Source organism: Notolepis coatsorum, assembly GCF_963971535.1.
Source record: "Notolepis coatsorum genome assembly, chromosome: 11".
Lineage (NCBI taxonomy): Eukaryota > Metazoa > Chordata > Actinopteri > Aulopiformes > Paralepididae > Notolepis > Notolepis coatsorum.
In genome coordinates, this window is record NC_140175.1 from 101,463,486 (window position 1) to 101,487,867 (window position 24,382).

At 40.3% G+C, this 24,382-nt stretch overlaps 1 protein-coding gene across 2 annotated transcripts; it reads right to left on the reverse strand.

Annotated features, from left to right (window-relative positions):
• Positions 1-566: 566 nt before the first annotated feature.
• Positions 567-21,473, reverse strand: LOC311236411 (uncharacterized protein). 2 transcript variants are annotated; one of them, XM_084324088.1, is made up of 14 exons: positions 21,329-21,473; positions 17,330-17,523; positions 17,092-17,229; positions 15,965-16,103; positions 15,658-15,871; positions 13,915-14,056; positions 13,501-13,644; positions 12,380-12,439; positions 8,233-8,291; positions 7,628-7,818; positions 3,045-3,448; positions 2,761-2,857; positions 2,302-2,494; positions 567-1,425 (listed from the first exon to the last, which is right to left on the reverse strand). In XM_084324088.1, exons 1-14 carry the CDS (start codon positions 21,446-21,448, stop codon positions 1,286-1,288), a joined length of 2,235 nt encoding a protein of 744 aa, XP_084180214.1. In that variant the 5' UTR covers positions 21,449-21,473; the 3' UTR covers positions 567-1,285. The 2 variants fall into 2 exon arrangements, with proteins under 2 accessions (XP_084180214.1, XP_084180213.1); XM_084324087.1 differs by having other exon boundaries at positions 8,227-8,291.
• Positions 21,474-24,382: the final 2,909 nt, after the last annotated feature.

The window sequence follows — 24,382 nt, forward strand, 5'->3', positions numbered from 1 at the left end:
ACCCCCTCCATCATGCCAGTCTTGCTCAAGATAAATTACTAAGGGGAGTGGATTATCATCTCTTTATTTACCAAAAATGCATGATGTAAATGAGGCATAATATGTCAGTGGTTTATTTCAACTGTGGTGTGTGTGTGTGTGTGTGTGTGTGTGTGTGTGTGTGTGTGTGTGTGTGTGTGTGTGTGTGTGTGTGTGTGTGTGTGTGTGTGTGTGTGTGTGTGTGTGTGTGTGTGTGTGTGTGTGTGTGTGTGTGTGTGTGTGTGTGTGTGTGTGTGTGTGTGTGTGTGTGTGTGTGTGTGTGTGTGTGTGTGTGTGTGTGTGTGTGTGTGTGTGTGAGAGAGATAGATTAGAAGTAAGTTAACACAGGCTACATAATGTTTATTTCATTGATTGTGGCTAAATAGATGGCTTCTTTCAGTTCATATGTAAATTGTAAGGTAGTTAACCCATATAGAAGTTTAGGTGACTATCTGAGCCTAGGATTCAGCCATGAAGTGAGAATAGCATAACATATCAACCAATGAGCATAATAAGAATAATTACATTATAGATAACATTGTCCAATAAACATAGCAAGAAAATATTTTAATAAACAGAAATCCTTGATTGGCAGACACAATGTCACTGGGCCAAGTCTGCCAGCAATCACACACTCCCAAATACATTCACCCCAGGCACAGGAAGAGAGTACACAAGGCACTTGTAACTAAAATGGCTTCGGATATACTCCCAGTATAAATCAAAATAGAGATAATTGTTTAAGGTAAAGGAATACACAACTTATTTCCTCTCTCTTTCAGATGTAAAACCTGAGATGGTTTCCACTGCCTACCCGCCCCCCTCCCTCACTAATACTATGTGAGAGCCCCAACATCAGCCAACCACCATGGCACAAATAAAAGACATATATGGGCACATATATATGTATAATATGATTAGCATAACCGTTTTAAAGACAAAGAAACACCCACATTTCCATTTACACAGGTTTACATAGGTAATAATGAAGCATCGTTGATTGTCATTGTTGCAAAAGTTACAGGTTGAAACGACTGATTATAGATTTAAACATATCATTGATTACAAGTAATTTACTGAACTAATTTACTAAACTCCTTCTAACCATACAAAATGTCATTGCTTGCTAAAATTATACATGGTTTAGTCTTGTGTGGTCATACCTCTCAAATGTATGTCAAGAAACACAATTACTGATTGTTAATCAAATCTGACAATAGTATCTGAGAATGTTTCCCATCAAATTATTCCTCAAACGTAAACCATCCTATTTATTTTCAACTGATGGCATAGGTTGATATTTGACACTTGACATCTTGGTTTTGTAGATGACCACTGCACAGATCATGCCAACAGCAGCTAGAAGACATCCAGCCATGAATACCAGGTTCATGTTCAAATTGGTCACTAGAGGAAAGAAAAACACAAGTTCAGCTCAGTATCGTCAGAGGTCTTGAGAGCCAAGCAAAGCTAGTAAACAACCATTTTATTCTTGTTTCTAATTCCTGGTGTCCATAAGACAAGGTTTACGATTACCTGTGGTTTCATTTTATTCTTGTTTCTAATTCCTGGTGTCCATAAGCAGTGATGCTACAGATTACTTGTAAAAATAATCTGATTACTGATTACTCATTTAAAAAGTAATCTAGTTACTTTACTGATTACTTGATTATCAAAGTAACTAGGTTACGAAGTCGTCGTCGTCCCCCCTGCTGCTGCCACAACATAAGAATGACAACAGTTTCTTTTTTTAAATAATGCTTTATTGAAAGTGCATAATGTCATAAATCATGATTGGCTGCTCAGACAGGTCATCATGAGATGTCATCAGCCATCAGTTGCCATCCGCAAGTCACGCGTAACATGAATATCTCTCTCTCACTCTCTCTCTCAAGTAGCCAAATTACACTATAAAACTAACTGGATAGTTGATTTAACTTCATGCTGAAGCCATTCTAAAATCAGCTATAAACGTAAACATGTGTGTGAGGCTGTGAGCGTGCGTGCGCGCACGAGCGCACGTCCCATCTCTGGTCTAGCTGGCTGTACCCCTGGCTCTCTTATCATCAGCATTATGAGATAGTAACGCACAGCCACTTACTTAATCAGATTACTGGCTTGTAAAAAGTAACAAGTTAGATTACTATTTACTGAAAAAGTAATCAGATTAGAGTAACTAGTTACTGGCATCACTGTCCATAAAACAAGGTTTACAATGACCTGTGGTTTCATTTTATTCTTGTTTGTAATTCCTGGTGTCCATAAGACAAGGTTTACAATTACCTGTGGTTGCAGACGTCTTTCTCAGGCGCAGGGGACCCTGGGAAATGAAGTGGCTTGTAGTCTGGATGGCGGCCGCTCTCTTGCCACGATGATGATGCCGACCATTAGAAGAAGGAGAGCTGGTGCATCCCTGAGAGCACCTGGAGTTGGGCTCCCCAGCTTCACACACCATGACCGAACAGCTGATGTAAACCTTTAGTGGGCGTCGGTAAACCATCAGACTCACAGTAAATGCAGAAGGACTCTCTGAATTTGATTTCAAAGATAGATTTACATTTTATGAAAGCAGAGTTGAGGGCAGACCACACAAAGAAAAACTTCAAGCTGAAATCATTAGATTGAGCAATCATAGATATCACAGCATATAGGCTATTTGGTAGCATGATGGATAGTTTTTAACTAAAATGACAATTTCTATGTAGTAATTTGCTCCATCATATCTACAGAAAATGTATTTACCTGGTCATACAATCCAATAAATTTGAAGGCCTCCATTCCGAACCTGAAATATTTCGGGCTGGAGGGATAGACTTCAACCGTCTGGTCGATGATACACCTGGTAAAAGGAAAACAAAATTCATATTGGATGTTCAGTCCTTAGAATTGGTTTTACTTACACAAAACAGTTGAAAGAAAGATGTTAGCCTAAATAATGAGTCTATTAGGGACATTCTAACCTAACAACATGACACTGACTTTCATAAACAAAACAGTAGTCCATCAGTTACTGTATCTGTATTTACCCATTTTCTATGATGGGATAGACTGGGGAGTAGTTGGGAGTATCATATGGTGCAGCACTGCAGGACTCCACAAACAGCTCGGTTTCGTTGAGTGTAGACGTGGCATCTATCTCCATGTAAATCTTTTCCCCCACATCAAACTCCAATGGGTAGTAACTGGGATCAATTATTGGGCTAAAATGGTTGTTGCGGAAGAACTCGAACTGGTAGGTGAATGTACCAAAGCCTTTCTCCTTGAACGTGACATTGCTCCTGTGCACAGAGAAGCCCAAGGACACATTTCCCCGCTTGCTGTACTGGCAGCAGAACTTCACTTCCACATGGTGTCCCCTGGTGATGATTTCATTGATGTTGTTGTCAATGCTGGTGATTTCATTCTTGAAGTGAAGGCTATCGTCATCCTCCTGCAATGAAAGAAGTTATTCACGTAAGCAGTGCTTATGGTGACACTGCTGCTGAACAGAGCAACGCTAATCGTAGCTGCCATGTTGTCCCAGGCCCTGGGCCTAGCAGGTTCTTCTAATGGCCCATAGACTTTATTTTTTTTAACCTTTATTTACCCAGGGTAGGTTCGCTGAGCACAGATGCTCTTTTTCAGGAACGCCCTGTGTCCACCTCTAGGGGTGACTGCAGTGTTCCAAGACAAGGCTCCGCTTTTGCTCAAACTTTCTTTTCATATAAAGCCATCAAAGAACAGGCTGCTCCCAGACTAAAAAAACCCATCAATTTCATTGTTTTTCTTGTGAGTTCAAAAACAGTATTCTGGGTGTAACGGAGTTGATTGTGATTCCACTTGCCAAGGTAACTAATAACCAATAGAATAGTGTTTACTTTGTTCTAAGGATTCTCATTGGCTGGTCGGCGTTTCCTTGTGAGCTACTACACCAGTGTTTACGTAAGAGTGGTATCATTACAAGAGGAATACTGGATGTTATTATGATCATTACACAATAATTATCCAATCCACGTTTGTCTATTATCCACCATGGACCTCACTTCCGGCTACTACAATGTCGATATGCACGAAGATGACCTCTCTTTGCGCAGACATTTAAATTAAACATCAGGGATATCCTGACACAAACGCTTATGCACTGTAATTTAGTTAAGAGCGATGCACTGCTCTGTTGTTCTATAAAGTGTTGAGAGCGATGCACTGTTGTTAAGTTGAGAGCGACGCACTGCTCTGTTGTTCTATAAAGTCATTTAGAACTGAACTTTGTAAAGAAACTCAAAGTGTTATGAGCGATACATTGCTCTATTGTAAATGTAATTGTATATTTTGTATTGAACTATTTTGTCACACTGTTTTACTGATGTCTATTCTATTTTATTATTTTTAGTATTGCCTATTTTTTAACTGAATCAAACCACACTTTTTTACTCTCTTTGGTCACTACTTTTTTGTCTATTCTATTTTATTATTTGTATTACTGAATGAAACCGTAAACAGAGAGGCCTATTGGGATGTTAGATCCTAAATGTAAATGTGAAAAACTGTGATTTACCTTACATTGCTACCTCTTTTATTTTTTTACTGCTATGAAGCACTTTGAACTGCAATTTCTGTATGAAAAGTGCTATTATTATTATTATTATTATTATTATTATTATTATTATTATTATTATTATTATTATTATTATTATTATTATTATTATTATTATTATTATTATTATTATTATTATTATTATTATTATTATTATTATTATTATTATTATTATTATTATTATTATTAATGCTTGAGTAAGTAAATTGTAATGAACCAAAGGAGAATATAAACTATTATTATAATAAATTCTTTCTTTGACGGTGAATAATACCATGCTAACATTGACCATTGCCACTGAGCTCATTCAGCAGATCAAGTTTACAAAAAAGCTAAGCAAATTAATAAAGGGCAGATGATTTACAGTTTTTTTTTTTTGTAGATAAAGTACTGGATTTTGCCATCTAAACACATGCAATTTTAAATATGAATATAGAATATCAGGCCTAGGGTGCTCCAGTAGCACAGCATGTTACCGCGCTGCGTCGCGGGACTCCGTGCTGCGTCACGGATCTGGTTGACTCCGAGTTCGATTCCCGGACTCGCCGTCATTTGCCGAATGTCTCCCCCCTGCTCTCTCTCCCGTTTCACCCTACAACTGTCGGTCATGCTTGACCAGAAAAGCGATAAACGCTAAAAAATAAAGTTAAAAAAAAAAAAAAAAAATCAGGCCTATAAATTACCTTATTATGGCCAAGTCATACATCTATGGATTGGGCCAAATCTCCTCTAATGGCAGAGTTCAATCTGGAGTTAGTACCACCAGGCGCCCATAACAGGGCAGCAAAGACTGTGAATGAAATCTACTGTGACCTGTCGTACAGACCTTGTAAGTCGCTTTGGATAAAAGCGTCAGCTAAATGACAAAATGTAAATGTAAATGTACTGTAAGTACAGTTACTTTTTTGTAATGAAAAATACTCCGCCATTTTTCATCAGATTGAGACGCGCTTCTTTTCTAGACGTTCACAGAAAAGTAAAGAAACAAACTACGTTCTATTTCATGGAAATAAAGTTAAAATCATTGGTAAACAAACATAGTGCTGACAGTAATAGAGGCAAAAAGGCGTTACAGGGATAAGGTGGAAATTCAGAACAGGCTGATTCCAGAGGTATGTTGCGGGGCCTCAGAACGATGACAGACTACAAAGGCACCCCCCCCCCCCCCCCCCCCCCATGCTGAATAATGATATCTCCCTGGCAAACAAGCTCAATACCTTCTATGCACGGTTTGAGGCTGTAATTAACAACAGCCTACAGGCCACTGCAATGGCCTAATAAACTAACATACACTGTAGCACTCAACACTTTGATGAACATTGTTACTCAGCTGATAGAGTCGTGCCCTTCCTGATGACTTGTCATACAGAACTGGTAAGTCGCTTTGGATAACAGAACATGAGGTGAGAAGGACCCTTAAGAAAGTGAATACCAGGAAGGCAGCAGGACCAGACGGCATCCCCGGTCGCGTCCTAAAAGTCTGTGTCGACCAACTGGCCCCGGTATTCACTGACATATTCAACCTGTCCTTAGAACAGTCTGTCATCCCCACCTGTCTGAAAAAGTCCACTATTGTCCCTGTACCCAGAAAATCCATGCACGCTTGCCTTCAACGACTATCGCCTTGTAGCTCTCACCTCCATGGCCATGAAGTGCTTTGAGAAGCTAGTGAAGGGCTACATCTGTTCCTCCCTCCCCAACTTCCCACTCTCCAGGACATTTATAACAAGCGTTGCAGGGCCAAGGCTAAGAGAATAACAAAAAACTCTAGTCACCCAAACAACTGCCTCATTGAACTGCTGCGGTCAGGCAAGCGCTACCGGAGTCTCATGGCCAGTACAGAGACTCAGAAGGAGCTTCTATGCTCAATGGCTCTATGTAACAACCCATCATCTACATTCATCCACATGCACACACTCACTTTTAAACAAACACTCACCTTATTAACACTCACTTTTAATCTATTTATTAAAGAGATTTGCACTACATTCATACCTCATTTGCATTTGCACCTTACCTTAAAGTTCTGTACCTCACTGTCTGCATTTGTACCTCACTGTTTACTCATTTTTACTCACTGTACCTAGATTGTAATTAGACTGTACTTTAGATTGTATATTGTATTGTATATTCCTCTTTTACTTACTTTTTTACTTACTTTTTTTACTGTATGAAGCACACTCTCAGGGGCTCATACAGAACCAAGCATTTCACCGTAAAGAACATGTATTTTATTGTGACAAACAAACTTGAAACTTGAACTTGATACAGTATACACTTTGACTGCTGTTTTGATAGGGTTAGGGTCTTTACTCTTGGCTACATTTGAAAGAAAAACGCTACATTAAATAATACAGACTGTATTAATCTATTTATGACGTGAAATAAATCTCGTGCTCAAGGGGTTAAACATCGACGACTATGTGAACTATGATAAGTATGTCCAGCTCTTGTGGAAGGATCTGGAGGAAGCTATGGGAATAAAGCACAAGTCACTGTGGTCAAGCAGTTGAGGAGGCATGCTGACATCTGTTGAAGTTGGTGACCGGGTGTTGTTGCCCAACAAGGGAGAGCGTGGTAAACAATATTTCTGAACGGTGGGAGAACATCATCTACCATGTTGTTGGGATGAATGCTGACAGCCACACTTTTAAGATTCAGCATTCAGCACCTTTCTTATGTAAGGAGTTCTTAAATTGTGCCTATTATGTAGGGTGCTTTTATTGTTTCCTGTAATACATTGGATATGATGTTATTGTGCTTTTTATTGTAAGGTGGAAGGGAGGGGTGGAGGGTGGGGGGGATTGGGGCTTTTTATGACTGTATTCTTGTTTTTTGTATTCTTTGTACTCTTACTGTATATGACTGTTTTATATTGTATGTGTTTTTTGTGTGTATGTGTTAATTGTCTAGGACTACATATGCACACTGTACATGCACACTGTCCTTTTCATAAACCAAATAAACTAAACTAAACGAATGAACGCTTGTAAATCATGAAACAAGAAGCCTAATAGAAAGAGTGAATAACAGTACCTCGATCTGAGTGCCACAAGCATTGAGGGGGAAGACAGCGATGATATGAGTGCTATTGGAGTGGGTCTCGAGGCTGCAGACTGTGTTTCTGGGGTCACTGAGACGCAGGTGATCTTCATCAACTCCTCGGAATGACACTTTGGTCACCTCTACTGTCATGGTGTTCTCCTCGCAAATCACATGTGCTACAACTGGAATAACAAATATCACATTGTGGCATCTATTCCAAATTGTGATCCTTTTTATTTTTATAAACATGTCTAAGCTACAATATGGAATTCACCATTCTTTGCTCATCACAACTTCATTCACAGGGATGTTTTTTTTCAATTAATAATGTAAACAACCATTTTACAGCCTCAAAAGCCTTGTAAAACTCGTGTTTTGATGTCACGTGCGGCCCAGGCTAGAGACTGTTAGCGTTAGTGAATCAGGAAGAGGTTGAATGGGATTTTGCGATCAACTTCCACTTCTCTTGTGATTAGGACCCAAAACCATTGGCTATCTAGAACACTATTTACACAATCATACTGTATAATGCATTAGGATGCAATGATAATTTTTTACACAACTTGCCAGATCTAAACAATATCACTTACCGGTACTGTTTTTCGGCACAACCTCAACCACAACACATCTCATCTCGGACTGATAGATGTCGGACCTGAAACAAATAGACAAATATCACTACACATCAGACTCAACCACTGTACCACACACACAATTGTGTGGAATGGGCTCATTATTTAGTCGTTGAGTATAGTCCACACGGTCCTCATCATGTAGTGGTGGAGTCCACAAGGTTCTCATTGCTGGACTGTGTCAAATGAGGACCACGTAGATAAGTTCATAAATGAGTTAATCAACTTACTTTAACCCCTTAAGCCCGACGGAATTAATATCTTGTCATAAATAGATCAATACAGTCCGGGGTCAGTCCGGGGTCTGATAAATAGATCAATACAGTTTTCAAATGTAGCCAAGAGTAAAGACCCTAACCCTATCAAAAATGTATATTTTCAGCACTACGTTTGTTTACCAATGTATTTAAGTGTTATTAGCGAAATATGAGTTTATAAATATCTCTGCGCATCCCGGCGGATATCGGATGAATTAGATGCAAGGAAATAATGCCTCATGAAACCGTTGCAGTCCTAAGAGAGAGGAGACCCAGTGCTTTCGATGGACATCGAAATTTCATAAAACTACACTACCCAGCTCACACCAGGCTCTGTCAAAGCTGTTGAAAATATTCTTTGCGAAAAACTCTTACGTTATTTCCGTGATTATATCTCACGGGTCAAACAAACCTGAAAGTTATTGCCATAAAATACAACGTAGTTTGCTTCTTTACCTTTCTTTGAACGTCTGAAACTGCGTCTCAATCTGATGAAAAATGGCGGAGCTATGGACATTATAAAAAAGTAACTGTACTTACAGTCGTTTTCATTCACTGTCTTTGCTGCCCTGTAACGGGCGCCTGGTGGTACTAAATCCAGATTTAACTCTGTCATTGAAAAGAGGAGATTTGGCCCGATCCATAGATGTATGACTTGGCCATAATAAGGTAATTTAAAGGCCTGATATTCTATATTATTCATATTTCAAATTGCATGTGTCCGGATGGCGAAATTCTGTACTGTATAAAACCGCCTGTAAATCATCTGCCCTTTATTCATTTGCTTTGCTTGTTTTTTTGTACCCATTGTCTTTACCACCCCCCATTGTCTACCCCCTCCTTCCCCTTCCTAGCTCACCTTAACATCCGGTCACCCCTCCTCTCTCCTTCACCCTTAAATAAATCTGTGTTAACTAAGTCTATATTTGACTGATACATTCTTAGCTCCGGTTAAATTCTTTCACAGTCTTATGATGTTAAAGGTTTATTGTACTTTCTGTTTTTCTGTAAAAATGTACAGAATTAATTTTGACTAAATTCACAACTTCAACTTGTATCTATTGATTCATATATCAATACCTTTTATATAAATAAAATGTCTTTCAGTCATTTTCTTTTTTTAGTTTTTAAGATTTTCACATTTTACATTTGCTGTCCTCTGCTATTACACACACTGGGTGGACATTCCCAGGAAAAGCATCTGGCACACAGGAAGGGATACGTTTTATGTCACGTTTTACCATGAATCGATTATCACCAGTGTTGTGCAAGTTACTGAAAAATAGTAACTAATAGTTACCATTAATAGTTACTTAATTTCAAAAGTAACTCAGTTTCTTTACTGATTACTTACACCAAAAAGCAATGTGTTACTGTGAAAAGTAACTTTTTAGTTACTTAAAAAACAAAAACAACATTATTTCAATCGCTTGAATGTGGTCAATCTCACCAGCAATGACATTGTACGTGTGCCTACCCTTTATCCTTTTACAGGCCAATGCAGCTTTCTGACATTGTAAAGTAGTGGGGTTTATCCAGTGAGATGTTATCCCGAGCAAGCTTTTGTTGTGGACGGACCAAATGTCTGCGGTGGTCGAGATGTAGTCCAGACTGTCCAGCCCCTCAAACCTTTCTTTAGCTCATTTTCCATGTTTGTATGAGTGGGATGAGTTTGGGTCTTTAACGTTAGACTCAGCTATAGCTTCGTTGAAGCATGTTCTTTCTCCTGGTGCTTCAACAGATTTTAATTGCTGTTTTGTGCAGTAGATAGGATCTTTGAGCCAAGTCACAATTTACATTTAACTAAAACGTTCTTTTCTTTGTGCTTGACAAAAGAGAAATAGTGAGAATATCTCCATGTGTAAAAACTCGACTTAGTGGGCGCCGCCATGACAGTCTAGACTAGAGTAAACACAAACATGCCCACAACGTGTCTCCGCATGTGACACAGGAGTCAGTACTGTGCTGCAGCTCGCTACCACTCGCTACTCGCAGTATACAAACAATACTGTATTTGTAAATCTGGTATGTCATAAATGTCTGGATGTAACAGTACTGTATATCTGTATGTCGTGTAGGCTATGTCATAAATGTTATGATGAATTGAAAATGGGGGACCCTGATGTAAACAAGACGAAAGTCTTTCTCTGGTCTGCATCCCCTTAACAATTGTGTGTATTGAGCTGTACTGTATTGTACCCATTCTGCAATCTGTTAATAACATTTTCAATCAATCAATCAATCTACGTCAAATGTATATACTCCCTTTTCTTGACTCCTTCTGTATCACAAACAGTACTGTATTTGCAAATCTGGTATGTCATAAATGTATAGATGTAGCAGTACTGACTATCTGTATGTCATGTATGTCATATATGTCTATATGAATTGAAAATGGGGGACCCTGATGGAAACAAGACAAACGTCTTTCTCAGGTCTGCATCCCCTTAACAATTGTATGTATTGAGCCGTACTGTATTGTACCCATTCTGCAATCTGTTAAATAAAGTTTTCATTCATTCATTCATTCATTCATCAACCAATCTACATAAAAATAACGCAGTCACGAACCATTTAGTAACGGTAATTGAGTTACTGAATTTTAAAAGTAATGCGTTAGAGTACTAGTTACTGCCAAAAGTAATGGCATTACTGTAACACGTTACTTTGTAACGAGTTAGTCCCAACACTGATTATCACCTATGTTGCCAAAATATGGATATTGCAGATATCTATACTATTTTAAAGCTAACCTCATCAGGGCTATTTGAGATTGTTAGCAGGTTACCACTTTAACCATGACCTCATCAGGGCTATTTGAGATTGTTAGCAGGTTACCACTTTAACCATGACCTCTCCATGGCTATTTGAGATTGCTAGCAGGTTACCACTTTAACCATGACCTCTCCATGGCTATTTGAGATTGTTAGCAGGTTACCACTTTAACCATGACCTCTCCATGGCTATTTGAGATTGTTAGCAGGTTACCACTTTAACCATGACCTCATCAGGGCTATTTGAGATTGCTAGCAGCTTGCCAGGCTATTCACTACATCAGTAGCTCTCAACTGTTGAGACGGTTCGCAAACCTCAAATTGATATGCATTACAATACGACCCCATTTAATAAAATGTTCTCTCAGGGACCCCCATCTGAGAAGATGGCTATTGTAGGGATGCTCGATATTGGCTTTTTTACCAATACGATATACCGATATTGTCCAACTCTTAATTTCCGATACCGATATCAACCGATATCATAGTATAAATAATAGTGAAATCAAAATGTTTAATGGGCATCCCCTAGAACCCCCTCAAGGTTGCCTGGGCGTCCCTGGATCCATGTTGAGAACCACTGCACTACATAATAACCACTTTCTTACCAGTATGATCCTCCAACTCATACAAACATCTATAATACACTCCCAACTTGCCTACAGAGACAGTATTCAGAGAAACACATAAGTGCATGCTTACCAACTGTTTCACCTGTTTTATAGCAACACTACTATCACTGACATCTGAAGGGAGATCCCTCCTTGAACGGCCCTTCTAAGGTTTCTCTCCTCCACATTGCCTGTGGTGCATTTTTTCCTATTGCTGGGTTTTAGTGAGGGGTGGGGTATGTCTGGGAGTGTTGCATTCATTTATTTTATCTATTAAAAATGTTTTGGACTTTATGGTGTTTTTGTTTTGTTCTTGATTTATTGTGATGTTTCTTCTTGACTTGTTTAAAGGAGACGTGTCCGGCCCATGGGGACATTAACGTGTGTTGTCGGGCCTTACAAATACATTTGATTTGATTTGAAACATTTTCCTAGACACAATGTAGAAAGAAAGAAGAAGGTAACTTACTGTGCAGAAACTGTGGGTGGTGGTTGGTTGTGGTGGTGACTGGCTGAAGATGGAATGTTCCTGAGTCATTAGAAAATACATCTATTATAAACCTTGTGTTTTTTTTATATGATTGAATAAGAACAGCTATTCCCTACAATCATATTGTTAAGAAGCATCATTTTTTTTTGTAAATGCCAGATCTTAGTAAGAAAGTAAATAAATAAATAGGCCTTAAAAGGGGACATGCATTGCTATTCCTAGCACAATTTGGGCAACTTTACACAATTCCTGTGAGTCTATTGAACACATCTGTAAGCTTTTATTCAAAAAGATGCATTGTTTTATATTTCTAATCAAGTACTCAAAAGCCACATTTTTCTCCCTTTGGATTTCAGGCTGTGTTGGCCTGGCTCTGCCCATAAGCACTTTGTGTAAATGAGTATGTGCTACTGCTGCTTCCCCACGAGGTCCAGGTTGTGTGTAAATTAGTATGTGCTACTGCTGCTTCCTCGCGCACGGTTTGTTTCCCCGACAGAAGCTCCTCTCTCTCTATCTCTCTCTCTCCATCTCTCTCCCTCTCTCTCACTCGCTCGTTGTCTGCCTCGCTCTATTTGAGGAAGTGAAGATAATTCCACTCGCTCTGCTGTCGCTGTCAACCATAGAGGGGGCGTTAGTTATGCAAATCAGTGCTATATTCACGTCAGCAAAACCGTCAAATCAGAACAGCATAGTTGAGTGAGGGAGGATCTCGTGAACTCGAGACTAGACTGGTGAGTCAATATGGTAATTAGAGACACAGACCCATTGATACTAACCTGTATTACTATAAAACCATGCTAAACAAAAAGCCATTTATAATGCATGTCCCCTTTAAATGTTTGGAGGAATCCCACCTCCAGAAATACCATTGAGGAGCTCAGGGTCCTGAATAACATCAAGGAGCTCAAGGAAAGGGTGGGGATGAATATCACCAAACCAAACGTGAGTTCAACTGTGTCATCATCACTGCCAGGTCACAGTACAACCCCAGGCTGGAGAATCAGTTTTGCCAACGACTCACACAATTTAGACTCTCTCACACACTTCTAAAATGTGGGGATGCTGCATCTTTCGTGGAAGAAAATAAATATAATGCTCACCCAATTACTGATTGAGCGACAAAGCAAATGGAGAAATGGTCTCCCAGGTCCTCTTGAACAGGAGTCCATCTGATAACATACTCATCATGTGTGGTCCTGTGCTTGGTGATGTTAAGAGGTCCACTAATGAGGACATCATATACTCTGTAGACAAAGATGAAACAAACACGTCCCGATTTTATTATAATCACTGACTTTTTTGTATATCTGGCTTTTTTGTGAATATTTTCATGTTGAGCTATAGATTGTGGATGAATACGCACAGAAAGGTACACCGTGCAAATGTTAATGCTTTATTTGTTTTAAACGAGACGATTTAGAAATGGTCAATGGGGAATTACATTGCGTTTTCAAGATGGTGGACCAGCCAGAAACAGCAATAACGTAACCACTACACCTCCCTATTTCCCTTACATTGAGTTTGTAGCTTGTGCTTTGACTCTTATCTCCATCTCCTGGGTGGCTCCAGCATGGAGTCGCTCCCCATTTCTGGGTGTTGGGTGCAGGAACTTGGGAAAATATACTCCATCAACGCAAGATGGAGCAGCTGAATCCACTGCAATTCAAATGGAGATAAATGTAAACACCAAGATACATGTTTCCCTGCATATAACCAGTAGCCTGTTTAAGCCCTAGCCATATTTTCAGAAAAATTGCCTAAAAGTACATACCTAGGTAAATGGAAGATTGCTCCACTACAAGGGCCATTTGCATGTTTTTGGTATCTAGGGACATCTATAAACCTCAGGGAATGTATTCCCAGTGTCAGATATATTGTGTATGTTACTATGCTTGAGTAAATTGTAATGAACCAAAGGAGAATATCAATTATATTATTATACTTTTTTCCATCTTTGACAGTGAATAACACTATGCTAACATTGACCAGAATTGCCACTGAGCTCATTCAGCACCTTCTTGAGATCAAGTGTACACAATATCTAAGAAAATGAATAAAGGGCAGATGATTTACAGGAGGTTTTGTAGATATAGTACAGCATTTTGCCATCCGGACACATGGCCATTGAAAAATGAATATAGAATATAGAATATCAGGCCTATAAATGACCTTATTGTGGCCAAGTCATACATCTATGAATCGGGCCTAATCTCGTCTTTCCAATGGCAGAGTTAAATCTGGATTTAGTAAACAGAAATGTGAGTAAACACGTATACAGTATGTGTGTGTGCCAGGAGTGCTCCTTATGCATCCTCACCATAAGCCACCTGCATAAGCTATAGATTTATATAGAATTAGTTGAACTTATCCTTTGTGTCTATTGTCATTTGTGTGGGTTCAACTCGTGAACAGTAAGATGAGCAGTGGAATGTTTCTTCACTGGCTCTTACGATGTGCAATGTAATACATGAATAAAACCAACAATAAAGAATAACAATAAAGAAGAAGACGGTATATGGACTATTAATATAGTATATTCCACTATAGCTATATCCGTGAGATTTGGTTTAATTCTTATTTATTTATTTCACAATACCTTGTTGAGTCATGACTAATGCAAAACGTAATTTTTAATGATACAGATTTTGTCGTATTTATTATTATTATAATTGGATGTCTGTAGAATCGACGTGAATGCAATCACCATGATTTCACCCAAATGAAGCCCTTAGAAACACGGGCACACACTAGTCTGTCCAACTTACAACTGCCTTTCCACGTTCGTAAATCCTGTTTGTAGCTATGAACGAATCTCCGTAATGAAACTGTTCAATCATGCCAAAATCGGCCCGAGAAGTTCGTAAGTCGAGTTACGAAGAAATGAGTTCGTAACCTTCTCGTAAATCCATTCGAGCATGACGTGACGTCTATTATCTTTACCAGATAATCTACCATATAATTGTATCTAACTGCTCCAAAATACAGTATACTATTGATTGATTGATTGATTGATTGATTGAAAATTGTATTAACAGATTGCAGAATGGGTACAATACAGTACGGCTCAATACACACAATTGTTAAGGGGATGCAGACCAGAGAAAGACTTTCATCTTGTTTACATCAGGGTCCCCCATTTTCAATTCATCATAAAATCACAGTACCTGAGCTTTACCATGACATTGCATCTTTCTATTTATCAATCATTACGCTGTGTATAAAATGCCATGCAAGTACAGCAGGAGAGGATGACTTACCAAGGAGAGAGAACTGCAAAGGAAGTTTACTGAGGGGAGGAGAGGAGGCAGTCGGCCTAGTTGTGGTAGTAGATGTACTCAGTGGAGACCTGACAGATGAAGAACCATTTGTGTAGGCCAGGGAGATGTTATGTGTTGGGAAGTCCTCCACCACCATCTCAAATCCATAGACACCAGGTCTCACGGTGTGGTTATAGTGTAATGTGCAAGAGCCCTAAAAAAGGTTAGATACTGCAGTTGGTTGAAGCAAAAAAAAATAAAAGAAAGTATTTGATACGGCACTGAAAATATTGATTTGCTAACCAACCTGATTAATGTGAAATCCTGAGGGTTGGCTGCACCTGTTACACTCTGTTCCTCTGGCAGTTCCATATCTGCACAAGACCTGGTCCCCATCCGGGTCAAAAGCCATCAGGTTGTATAATCTTGGGCAATTCTGACGAACTCTGAATACATTTGTTAACACAAGCAGAAGGTAACAGTTAGTCACCTGAATAGAAGTCCAAGAGTCACTTACAGACAAGAATAAAATCAGATGGTTGGAAAAAGCAACCAACTCTGTATGTGCAGTGGTGCGTTGGTGATTTCATACCTGGTTGCACTGTGTTTTAATGACGCCACGTGCATAAATGTTCCCTCGCGTGCGCACAGAATAAAGACAATGCCTAATTGCCTATAGGAATGGAATGTAACACATTTCATTCACAAGTTGTGTGAATGTATCTGAGGACGTATTAACACACCTGACGACCTGAGCTATTGTTATGCAAAGCAGCCAGGTGGGTACTTGGCGAGTTGGCGCATCAGTCGAGTGCAGTGCATTCCTGCATGTGTGCACGCGCGTGCTTCTGCTCACAGACCCGTGACCAACACACCCCTGTGTATGTGGAGCATGACACACTACCCCAAGTGCCTTATCATGATAAGCATTTATACATGTCAGAATTCTAGAAAGACAATGTGGAAATGACTGTTCAGTTCAGTCAGTATTTGTGAACAGGCACCACGACTCTCTCCTAAAGCTAGAAATCAGCAATGCTAGAATATGAACCAAATTTGCATTTCATTGTCAGATTTTACATTCTGTGACATCACCAGTTAGAGGGTTCTCTATCTGATTTCTAGCCTTGGGAAGAGTGGTGCATGTTCACAAATACTGACTCAACTGTTCTTGGGCACAGGAAGGACACAGTATATGAATTCTTTAATGGGTGGCATTCCCCTTTAAGCAATTATTTTTAAGAAGGATACAAGATGGCTGCCACAAAACATTTGTGAATGGGATGTGTCATTTCTAATCAAATGGTTACCTTGTATTCTATGTATTCCAAAAAATGGCCCTTTCTTATTTCAGGTTAGTATGGTATTTGAAATGATGACCCAAGGCAAAAGGTTTCAGTATGAACAAATACTCTGAGAAATGAATTCCATTACCGTAAGAAAGGCAGAATGGCGATATCTGGAGATCTGTTTGGTTCCCCAGTATCAGATCTTGTTCCCAAATCCACGTGTGTCAGTAGTCTCCAATGTCCAACATTGTTAACCGTGTGGATCCAACAACAGCTTCTACCGCTGGTGTGTTGAAACAGAAGAAAACAGTCACATTCCATAAGTAAACATCATCACATCATAACTAGTCTTATAATTCCATCATCTGAGTGAAATAACCCACCTCAGTTCAAAAGGACTGTTAGTTTGAACAACTCTTGTCACGACTCTCTCGGATTCACACCACGAATTTTGTCCAGTGGCACGGTCGATTCTTCCGTTTTGATCCCTGACTATAGACCCACAGTTGCCAAGGGAACAAGAGTAGGAGGGGGTACCACAGGAACTACGAAAGGCCCACCTGAAGCGAATATCCACCTGTGGAACAAGATCATTATGTGAATGTATAATAATGTAATAGGAGTTTCCTGACATTGTGTAAGTGAATAGAGAAGGGTTCCTGCTGTTACATATTGTTGGAGTGCACTTGGAGGACCACCATTTGTTACATTGCATTACCAGTTGGCTCCAACTGCAGAAAAGTCCAACCTCCTACTAGGAAGAATACAATGGAACCGCACTCAAAGTACAAATTCCAACTAGGAAACTTAAAAGTAGAATCTGTATTGTCCACAACCGTGGGCATGGACTGCTGCCAATTGGCAAATGGACTGCATTTATATAACAGCTTTTATCCAAAGCGCTTTACAACTTATGCCTCACATTCACCCATTCACTCACCCATTCACTCACCCATTCACTCACACATTCACTCACACATTCACACACAGACGGCGGAGGCGACCATCATGCAGGATGCCGACCTGCTCATCGGGAGCAGTTAGGGATTAAGTGTCTTGCTCAAGGACACTTCAACACAGTTCCCGGGAGGAGCCGGAGTCGAACCCGGGAACCTTCTGATTACCAGACGACCGTTCTACCTCCTGAGCCACTGTCACCACATTTGTGCCATCTGTCACCACAATGACTGGAGCACATAACGGCTGGTGAACTGTTAGGACTATCTGACTAATAAACACCAAGAGGAGCGTTGTCTCTTGAATAGTTCTGAAGCAGGTGTGTGTGCAGCGCTGTGGCAGCGAGACCCACAGCAGTCGACTGAAAAGTGGCTAGAAGCTAAATATGCTTTGTAACAGAACAAAGCACTTTTTTATTTATTTATTTATTTTTTGATATCATTTACATTTACATTTAGTCATTTAGCTGACGCTTTTATCCAAAGCGACTTACAAGTTCTGTACGACAAGCCATCAGGAAGGGCACAACTCTATCAGCTGAGCAACAATGTTCATCAAAGTGTTGAGTGCTACAGTGTAGGTTAGTTTATTAGGACAAGTGCATGACAGTACGGTTAGTTAGGGTTAGATTTTTTTATTGTTTTTTTTTTTTTTTTTTTTTATTCAGATAATGGTTGAAGAAGTGCGTCTTTAGTCGACGGCGAAAGATTGGACGTGATTCGGCTGTCCTAACTGGGGTGGGTAGTTGTGGGGCAAGGACTGAGAATAGGCGACTTCTCTTTGATGACCCTCCCGGAGCTTGGATAGGAGTAGGTCTGAGGCGGCCAGAAGATGCAGAGCGTAGGGGTCTTGAGGGTGTGTAGTTAGAGACCATTGACCGGAGGTAGGCGGGAGCGGTTCCCTTTGCCGCACGGTATGCTAGGTCGAGGGCCTTGAAGCGGATTCGTGCAGCAATGGGGAGCCAGTGCAGGTCCCTAAGAAGTGGGGTGACATGGGCCGACTTCGGTAGGTTTGAGATCAGGCGGGCCGCTGCGTTCTGAATGAGTTGAAGAGGCTTAGTGGCAGTGGCCGGGAGGCCAGCGAGCAGTGCATTGCAGTAGTCGAGGCGGGAGATGACTGTTGATTGGACGAGGAGTTGGGTGGCTTCTTTTGTCAGGAAGGGGCGTATCCTTCTGACGTTGCTCAGGAGGAATCGGCAGGTTCTGGTCGTCGCTGCGATGTGAGCAGAGAAGTTCAACTGGTCGTCGAGGACAACACCAAGGTTCTTGGCGGTCGGGGACGCAGTCACAGCTGTATTCTCGACTGTGATTGAAAGGTCGGTTAGGGGGGAGGATTTGGCCGGCAGGTGGAGCAATTCTGTTTTGCTTAGGTTCAGTTTGAGGTGGTTGGACGTCATCCAGGCTGAGATGTCGGACAGACAGGCCGAGATCCGCTCAGAGACGTGGATATCTGAGGGAGGGAAGGAGAGGAAGAGTTGAGTATCGTCGGCATAACAATGGTAGGAGAAGCCATGAGACGTGATAATGTTACCCAGTGATTTAGTGTAGAGGGAGAAGAGAAGGGGTCCTAAAACCGAGCCCTGGGGGACACCCGTCCGCAGGGGGCGGGTGGCCGACAGGGTCCCTCTCCATGACACTTGGTAGGAGCGGTCATTGAGGTATGATGACAGCCATGTCAGCGCAGAGCCAGCCACTCCCATTCCTGCGAGGGCCGCAAGGAGGATCTGGTGGTTGACTGTGTCGAAGGCTGCAGATAGATCTAGGAGAATCAGGACAGAGGAGAGGCCTTTCGCTTTTGCTAAGTGAAGTGCCTCTGTGACCGCAATGAGGGCTGTCTCTGTGGAGTGACCAGTCCTGAAGCCTGACTGATTAGGGTCTAGGAGGTCATTCTGTAAGAGATAAGCAGTAAGTTGGTTGGATACAGCACGTTCAAGTGTTTTAGAAAGGAAGGAGAGAAGAGAGACAGGACGGTAGTTGCCTATGACGGTAGGGTTCAGGGTTGGTTTTTTTATGAGCGGCGTGACTCTGGCTTGTTTTAGGGAGGTGGGGACCACCCCCGAGTTGAGTGAGGAGTTGATGGTTGCAGTTAGGAATGGGAGGATGTCTGGTGCTATGGTCTGGAGGAGTGGGGAGGGTAGCTGGTCCAGCTGGCAAGTAGTCGGACGGTTTGACGTTACCAGTGTCAGGGTCTCTGCTTCTGTAATGGGAGAGAAAGATGACAGAGTGAAGGATGAGGTTCTCGATTCAGCATTTGGAATGGGTGGGGGTTGGGAGAAGGAGCTGCGGATGTTCTCCACTTTTTCCTCAAAGAAGATCGCAAAGTCTGATATGTTTGCACAAATCTTACAGTAATTTCAATATATATATATATCTTTTTTTTTATATTTTATTTATAGCATTTTCGGTCAACGCAGGACCGACAGAGGAGAGAGCGTGACACGGGAAGAGAAGAGGGGGAGACATGCGGCATATGGCCACCGGGTCGGGGAATCGAACCCGGGGAGACCGCTTCGCGACTCAGCGCGCTATGTGGTGTGCTACTGGAGCGCCCAGTCATTTTAAACCTTTAACGTACCATCAAACAATTTAACGATTTTTTTCTTTTTTTTTTTTTTCTTTATTTATAAACATACAAAACGAACAAATTATTTAACCACAGACATCATTCGATGTATGACATAACAATTGGCTAAGCCATAATCACACCAACCAGACATAGAATATATATACATGTACACAATACAAATAAAACACAGGTACCATCAGATCAGATCCTATTTCTCACAGTGATCATTGATATTACAGAAACAGAGCTTTCATTCGGCTCCAGGCCGTTCAGTTAGCTGTAAGAAGTGATCCCACACCTCAGCAAAGATATCCTCTCTCCCTGCAACTCTATGTCACCCTTTCATATGATGCCGTCCAAAACATTAATTCCATACCAAGCATTCTTTGTAAATTTTCTTTATACAAAAAAAGTTTTTAGCTTCTGTTTTAAGGGTGCAACATTGTCACTATTATCATTATTACTTTGCACTTTGTTCAATATTTTATTATTATTATTATTATTATTATTATTATTATTATTATTATTATTATTATTATTATTATTATTATTATTATTATTATTATTATTATTATTATTATTATTATTATTATTATTATTATTATTATTATTATTATTATTATTATTATTATTATTATTATTATTATTATTATTATTATTATTATTATTATTATTATTATTATTATTATTATTATTATTATTATTATTATTATTATAATAATCCTACCTACCTGTACCCCTCCATGCTGCAATTACACTTGAATTTCCCCAAGGGGATTAATAAAGGAAAACTCGACTTGACTATGCTATTTATTATTATTATTGTAATATTGTTAATATTATTAAGTTGAATCTCTCACCCTAAATGTTCCATCATTTATTCTTTTGGTGTTGAAGGTCACGGAGCCGCCAGTGTAATGACTTGCAGACGCCAATGAGGCCAGTAGCTGGATTAAGAACACCAGTGTAGAAGAAGACATGGTGCCTGAAACTCAACTCCCTGCTTCAAATATCTGGTGCTGTGTCTCTCATCCACCATCCTTTTATATCATCTCTCAGGTCACGACAGCACATTAGAATGCAGAATGACTTATAAGCTTAGTGCCTGTCAGTACATTTTTCTTTGGCATTTTTTTTTCTTCTGTCCACTTCATATTTAAGCATTACATCACGCGCAGGAGTGTGTTTTACTAATAATGCAGAATGACTTGTAACGTTAGTGCCTGTCAGTACTTTCTTGTGGCGGGTCACATTTTTCTTTCTGGTTTCTTTGTGTTCTTTGTGTTTCTTTGGCAAAGCCTAAGTGGAAAGACATCAAATAAAAAGTAAACACATTCATATATTTTTCCATTTGCAATAATATAACAAAATATATACAAACATCTAAAACAGTCTTTCATTTACCCAGGTCACTAGTTTAGGTGAACTGGAATGTGTCATGGTCTGATAGCACAAAATAATGGATTGCACGGAGCAAGTTGCACCCTTACTTACAATTCATTATAAATTGAAAATGGGGGACCCTGATGTAAAGAAGACTAAAGTCTTTCTCTGGTCTGCATCCCCTTAACAATTGTGTGTATTGAGCTGTACTGTATTGTACCCATTCTGCAATCTGTTAATAATAAAACTATCATTCAATCAATCAATCTGCACAGTGATTGATTGAATGAAAATTGTATTAACAGATTGCAGAATGGGTACAATACAGTACGGCTCAATACACACAATTGTTAAGGGGATTCAGACCAGAGAAGGACTTTCGTCTTGTTTACATCAGGGTCCCCCATTTTTTATTAATAATGAATTGTAAGTAAGGGTGCAACTTGCTCCGTGCAATCCATTCTTTGTGGATCTAGCCCCTAAGGTCATTTTATACAGTGAGGTTATGTTTTTAAAAAAGATTATGAAAAAGATGTTGAAAGAGCTACTGTGAGTACTCACATCATCACACATGAATTGATGAAATGTGACTCTGTTACTCATACTGTATGAACTTTGAACTCTGTTGCCTATAGACCACCGCAACACTTCCGGGATTCTGAAATCATGGAGGACAGAGGAGAGAGCAGCGGGAGCAAATTAATGAATGTGGATGAGAGCCTTGATGTAAGTGGTTGTATGGCAGACGGATAGCAATTTACAATGTCCGGGATATGTTTGGCTAAGTCAGTGATTTTTGCACCTGAGAAGGAATATGTGATGCCTTTTGGGATTAACATGTCTGACAATGGAGTCACCTACAAGGATCCGTTCTGGAGGTGGGAAAAGACGGTGTCTAACATGAGTTAGTAGCAGAGGGTTTGTGTCAACATTTGATGGGCTGCTGTTAAGCTAGTAGCACAGGTGACAGGGAGGGCCAATGGGATGGAAGGGGACAGCCGAGAACTTTTACAGGCGGGAGAGGGGGATCGGGAGTTGGAAACGCTGGTGTGTGGGGGTGAAGGACACGGAGTAGAACGTTTTACATTCCGGCGCGCAGCTCTACATCCATGCTCAAGCTGCGGGGCTTACTACTATCGGCTATCGCTAGCATAGTCAGCTAACGGAACAACGACGTTAGACCAGAGTGCCCGTTCTGAAGAAACTGCACCTTGGATGTCACCAGAAGCGCCAGAAGAAGGTAAAGCGGAGGTGTCGGAGCATTCGGACAGGGGAGCGTAACGGTTGGAGAGCTGAGGGGAATCCATGGGATCAAATAAAGGGGGCGAAAGCTTCCTTTTACCTCTCACGACAGTCACCCAGGATGAACGAGCAGGCCATGGGGCAACGCCCGACAGCTCCAAACGATCCAACCGAGACAGGAGATCAGCTTGATGGCCAAGGAGATCCATGTTGAGTGGATTTCAACTCGGCCCTTGTGTGATATCCAAAGTCGGGTCCATTTCCTCAGAGCCAGAGTCCCAAAACAGTCAAATCAATGATGACATTGATAAAACAGGTAAAAAACACTTGATACAACAGGCTAAAAACACTTAAAAACAGAGTAACAAATAGTAGCAGTAGTAGTAGTAGTTTATTCAGTCATCATCTCACACAATACAATATACAGTAAGTACACCATCATTTAACAATATTTGATTTTACAGTGACTGAAAAGGTACATACTGAATCATAATGCTTATATATGCCTGTCCTATATTCTTAACAAAAATGAAGACTCCAAAACAGTATTCTAAAAGAAAATAGCAAAAAAACAGTATTATTCACCCTTGTAGTTTTACAAACCATTTTCTTAAAAACCAAAAGCGAATTACTCATTCTTAACTATATATCAGCATTGTTCCACAAGTTAACCCCAATAATAGAAATAGACCTCCTTTTAATCCCTTTCTTACCTTTTTGAACAGTACATTTACAAATATCTCTCAAATCATATTTTCTTTCATGTATTGAAAAAAACCTTTGCAAATCAAATCAAATCAAATGTATTCGTAAGGCCTGACAACACACGTTAATGTCCCCATGGGCCGGACACGTGTGCACCATAAACGGCGTAAGTCGTTATTGCCCGCCATGCATTGAACGCCAACAACGGCGTAAATCGTTTTTGGGATCAATATTATATTTTTTCATATTATATATAATTCATCCAGCCTCCCTCCGGACTGGAGCGGCACCCTGTCTGAGATTGCAACGCCTCAATACCGCCACCTGGTGGATGGTCGGGCGAGTTACACTCACGTCAAACCGGAAGTGGCGATCGGTGCATCGAGTAAATCCCTCCGGCAGTCATATCTTGTTACGTGGGTCCAGACAAACACTCGGGTGCATTTGGATCGCTTTCGAAACGCAATAATCGATATGATTTCGGCGTTTATTGCGCCATACAAACTGGAAATGGATCTAGGAGATCGACATCAAATAATTGGGATCTTTTTCCTCCAGTCTCATCGGCGAACGGTAAGAGGACA

Excerpts from the sequence above, each read along its gene's own strand:
- LOC311236411 (XM_084324087.1), bottom strand. The coding sequence starts at position 21,448 with ATGTCTTCTTCTACACTGGTGTTCTTAATCCAGCTACTGGCCTCATTG. Across the intron at positions 17,230-17,329 it reads AACAGTCCTTTTGAACTGAG|CGGTAGAAGCTGTTGTTGGA; the intron begins GTGGGTTATTTC and ends TCAACACACCAG. Across the intron at positions 12,440-13,500 it reads GTCGCTCAATCAGTAATTGG|GAACATTCCATCTTCAGCCA; the intron begins GTGAGCATTATA and ends CTAATGACTCAG.